This window comes from Corvus brachyrhynchos, unplaced genomic scaffold (genome assembly GCF_000691975.1).
Source record: "Corvus brachyrhynchos isolate BGI_N302 unplaced genomic scaffold, ASM69197v1 scaffold26, whole genome shotgun sequence".
Taxonomy (NCBI): domain Eukaryota; kingdom Metazoa; phylum Chordata; class Aves; order Passeriformes; family Corvidae; genus Corvus; species Corvus brachyrhynchos.
The window spans coordinates 4,027,895-4,033,132 of NW_008239324.1; the positions used below are offsets into that span (position 1 = coordinate 4,027,895).

The 5,238-nt window shown below is 37.9% G+C and overlaps 1 protein-coding gene across 1 annotated transcript in view; it reads right to left on the minus strand.

Annotated features, from left to right (window-relative positions):
• WWOX (WW domain containing oxidoreductase) overlaps positions 1-5,059 on the minus strand; it is a 113,532-nt gene extending 108,473 nt beyond the window's left edge. Inside the window, exons 1-4 of the mRNA XM_017741079.1 lie at positions 4,956-5,059; positions 3,226-3,290; positions 1,904-1,961; positions 1,196-1,374 (exon numbers count right to left, since the gene is read on the minus strand). Coding sequence (XP_017596568.1) covers positions 1,196-1,265 — 70 coding nt within the window. The 5' untranslated portion in view covers positions 1,266-1,374; positions 1,904-1,961; positions 3,226-3,290; positions 4,956-5,059. The remainder of the gene's footprint in view (positions 1-1,195; positions 1,375-1,903; positions 1,962-3,225; positions 3,291-4,955) is intronic.
• Between the last annotated feature and the right edge of the window lie 179 nt (positions 5,060-5,238).

Consider the following 5,238-nt stretch of genomic DNA (forward strand, 5'->3'; position numbering starts at 1 on the left):
CTGCTGAAGGCAAATCCCTTTGAGTCCAGGTAATTCTTTAAATGTTCAGAGACTGCAAAGTTGCATACAAAGCAAATTGTACTGCTGGATGCAATGTAGAGAAATACTGTACCAAGAATTTGGAACATAAACCTCACTAGAAAGCCCAAATTCATTGAGACAGGCAAGTACAACGCTTGCTGCCCCAACTGCAGTGCCAATCTGTAGCAGCACATCAGGCAGTGACAGCAGGACAGGTGCTGTTAAGGCCTAAACTGCAAGACACAGTAAAGCTCTAAATTCTTCATCTGACTCCTGTGGGATAACACTGCCTTAAATAATTTAGAAATAAAGACTAAGAGAATTTGGAGTGATAAGTTCTGCTGTTAACACATTTTCCAAAACATCTCCAAGGTTTTCCAATCCCCTCAGAAATGGATTTAAGTCAAAATTCTGAACTAAAATAAAAACCACCAAATAACTTGCATAAGGACTAGTTCAATATTGATGTAATCCCATCCCAAAGAAAAATGCAAAGAACGAAAGGCAACAAGAGACCAACAGTTACCTGAATCTCTCACTCACCCACTATAGAAGCAGTAATACTTAACAGATATCTAAACAAGCTGGGTGTCTGAAAGGATTTGTGAACCTGTGAGACAATACAACTAACAGGGATTACTAAAGGTCATAAATTGTATTTCTTTGAACTAAAGGAGCATCGAGTAAAACATCCCAACACAAGTTCATCATCAAATTCACTTGAAAATACCTTTGGAGATAAAAATTCTGCAGCCTCCTGGGAAAATCTTTACCTGACTTTACTTGCTGGCATTAGAAGTTTTTCTGAATACTTTACCTGAAGTGTCCTGCAGCCATACAAACCTCACTCCTTGTTCTAGCCACCAAGATCATAATAAGAAACTTCCCTTCTCTTTCACAGCCATCCTTTATATATTTGCATCACGGTAAATGCTTCCACCAATATTTTTCTAGACAAAAATCAATTGTTTCAGCACTTGATGTCTTTCCTGTAGATCTCCTGTAAGCTTCAAATTCTTCACACATTTTTAAAAAACACCTTTCTAACTAGGGATTTTATAGGGAAAAAGTGCAAATCAAGTTTGAAAACCGAAAATACAGAGATGTTTAAACAATCAAGTAGCCTGAAAGATAAAGTTTGCCGTATTTTACCTTATGTGCAACGTTAACCTACCTATTCCTGAATTGGCTCCTGTGATTATAACCACTTTCCCACTCAAGTCACGTCCTTGGAGAATTTCCATTGCAGTACTGTTCCCATCATATTTTTGTCTAGTGGTAGGTTTTACTGGATTATCTTCAACTGTAAAGGCCAGTCTTGGGTCAAGGTAAGTAGTCCTTTTGTTTATGTGGCTGCAAAAGAACACAAAAACTCAACTGTTTGGACCCCTCTATACTCTGCATTTAGATTTTAAATGTATTTCAGCCACTGCTGTGTACAATTCAAATGGATTATTTAAATTCCCAAAAATCAAATTCTTTTTTTTTCAGTTTGCTTAAAATCATGCCAATTACTTTTTTTAATAAAACTTTTTTCCAGTTGTGACAGCATCCATTAATAATTGTATTTCCATACTTCACAAGCCATTCTGAACTTCATGTGAACCCCTGACATAAAAGGCAGAATTTTGTCAGGGGGAAAAAAGAAAAAAGTCTTGTTATATTAGGAAAGATCATGTTCTCTTAGCAAGTCTATAAAAGGACCCCACACTTGTCCTTGAAACAGTAGACACTGCAATATCTGCATATGGATTCTGAAGCTGTATTTATTAATCTCTTTGTCTTTCCAGCTGACATTGTCACAGTATGATAACTCAAAAGGCTACTCAGCATGTAACCCAGCTGTCCTCCTTCAACACACTCTGCAATTTGAGATACTTACTCTACAAAATAGACTTGTCCATTTTCATCAGTCTCCTGCTCCCATCCATACGGCAGATCTAGGAAGCACATAAAACATTATTTTCAGGCATTAGAATACTCTTCAGTTTGAAGTTTAAGTGATTTCTCAGACTGACGAGACACAATTCTGCATTATTACTGCAGGTGGTGCAGCTACCTGCTGCCCTTCAATACCAGAACTTGAAGGAAGGATTGCTTCCCTAATCACACACAGTTGCTCTGTCATAGAAGTACAATACACAGAAGATCTGGTACAAGTGTAAAGACTGGCAGATTAAGTATAAAGACAATCTGAAAAAATCCTTATAAAGATTAATTCATGTTATAGCACAAAAAACCCCCAGCAAAATGCAATCATGCTTCCAAGCACATACACAGCTATAGTACTCACAGTTCAGTATCTATCCCTGCTAAAATAAATAGCAAACACATACAGGAAAAGTTATGTCTAACACATACCAAGTTGAAAGATCAGAGCCCTCAAGTGGGCATGAAATACAACAAATCAAAGCTATAAGATTCAATGAAGTTGGAAGGATAAATAAAAGAACAAAAATTACAAATCTTTACGTAACAAATTCTTGTATAAAAGATTCTACAGAAGTACCTAACAGATGGCATTTACAGTATTTCTAATCCTGGCTTGAAAGTACTCATTTCACTTTGACTGACTTAAGATTTACTGAAAACCTTCCACTTATAGTCAGATTACCAATGCCAAAAGAAACATGGCTTGCCAACAGCACAGTACCCCCAAGTACAGAAGCTTCTGGAAAGATCTGGTTTAAGGCACTGATCCAAGATTCCTGAGAAGTCATTTTCCTCTGGAAGTGTCCTGCAACACTGCCTTCTGTTCTGGCACAAATATTCAACTGAGTTGGGGGAAACAGGTAAAATGAAAACTAATGAGGCTTCCTTCTGTGCCAGGGATATTCCTTGATGAAATACATTCTTTGAAGAATATAATCCAACTATAAATATTACCTGATGGACACCAGGAACACAGAACTCCAGCTTTTGACTATATGCTTTACAGGCCACACTAAAAAGAACCCTGTAACCTGGAATTAGTACTTTAGCTTTATGGAGCAATACAGGAAAGCCATAAAACTGCAAAGTGATCACTCTACACAGACACAATCACAGAGGTAAAACCCCACAGAAATCAGATGTATTCTGCAAGCTCAGTTAACCTAGGTGATTAGTGACAACTAGGAGATCAAAATGAGATCAGTTGGAGTTTGTGGAAGAACTAAATGTTTGTAACATAATCTCAGCTCATTACAAAAGTTTAACACAAACCTCCTGCAACACGTTTCCTCTTCCCAGACTTAGGATGTTCCCACTGTGTTTTTTCTTCTAGGTGGCTGCAGGAAAAGAAAAAGTTTAAGATTTTTTAAAAATTTCCTAATAATCTTCCAGATGTAATCCAAAATATCGCCACAGGTCTGAAAGTAACTAACGAGACAGCATAGAAGGCTATAAAAGTTCAAATAAATATTTAACTTCCAATGCAAGTTTTGTTGCTTATGAGAAGAAAAAAACCCAAAAAACTCATTTAAAAAATAACATTAACAGACTCAGAAAACACCTCAAAAAGATAACTATCCTTGGCAGAAATAAAGAAAAAAGAAGCTAGAAAATAATTTATCTCAAACTAATAGTAATAATATTAGAAAGTCTTCAAATTACAAAAGCACCTTTCTAAAACTCCTGCCTAACAATATTGATTTGCAGAGTGTAACATAAGTAAGTTGGACTTTTAGATGAGCAATTGTAGTTTCGGACAGGTAAGTTTATCCACAGGCCTTGACTAGCAGGATATTTATTTAATACGCATAACAATGGTACCCCATCTTTTCTTCTAATTCAGAAACTTTAATCATTTAAGTCACTAGCAGAATTAAAATATTCCATCATAAGATCTTCTTCACTATAGACGAATAATCAAAGTGATGTGCACATAAACAAGGTCTTAAAATAACCAAAGTGCTGAAATTGGGTAGGATATTAAAATCCCACCTTTCATTAAGTATTTTTAAATAACAGTCAAGTTTTAAGAGTCAGGCAGGGATTAATTGAGTGTCCAAATTCATAGCTGCCCAAGTGTGAAATAAAGAGTGACAACAGCAATAAATAGCACACAAATAACCACAAATAACCCACAGGCCCAGCAGCGATTTACACACAACACAAGCAACTTTTCCTTCTTACAGCAACCCCATAGTAACAGCACGTGGCATTACAGGGATCACAGCTGGGAAGCTGAGACTAGACAAGTGCACCTGTGTGATCTGAAAATAGGAGGTATTTAACCAAATTACAGCAGCCTGACAAACAAATGCTGTCCACCTGTGTGCACACCTAACTCATCATAAACACTTTTAAAGGTCTGTCCTGGGGTCTTAAACCAAAATAATCTTATTCCAGCTAAAAGTTCATACTGGTGATGAGGTTTAAAATAAAACTCCCAGAATATGCAGAAGTATCACACATACAGAGTGTACATTAAAGGCAGCAACAGTGCAACACCTCTTCATGTCCAATATATTTTTAGACATACTGGGTGAGATTTTCAGACAGTAAAGATATATTCATGTTATGTCATTAAACTGAACTGGTGCAGCTTCACAAGAGTTCAGAACCTGATCTGTTGAACTGATTGTGTAACAATTCTGCTCAGTAATACATTATTTCATAGGTTTGTTACTTTCACCAAGTGATTCCTTCCTGAGAGAGCTTTTGAAGTCAAAGGAAATACACAGGAAATTGACCTAAGGAAAACGAACACCTAGAGAGAAACTGCAGCGTTTACAAAGCGTGGATAAACTAAAGCATTCTGCCCAGTGTTTATAAGAGCAGACCTTGGGAGGAAGAGGCCAACTCACCACGGGTGAGAATGAACCATACTGTTCCACTTTTTTGTGGAAGGGAATAAATCTCATAGCTTTAAACGGACCGAAGGGGAGCCCAAGATCAGCATGGCTACAAAAACCGCATGAGAGGAGAAAGTGTATAAACATATATTCTACCGAGTTAGTTCATCCTGCAGCACATCCCCTTTGTAACCGGGGAGGATGGAATCACGTCCAGTGGCACGGGCAGAGGGTGCTAAATGCGATTCTCTATCTCCTGCCCAAGGTGTACTGGAGAGCTGAGGAACAGCATGCACAGCTTTTAACTTCCATCGGACCTGTCTCTTCTCCGAAGAAAACTGACCAGTCTGCAGTATTGTGTAAGGCTTAACCAGAACGCATAAAGATCGCCCACGGCGCCCTGAGGTGCATTCGAACAGCTCCGGGACGGCTCCCGGCC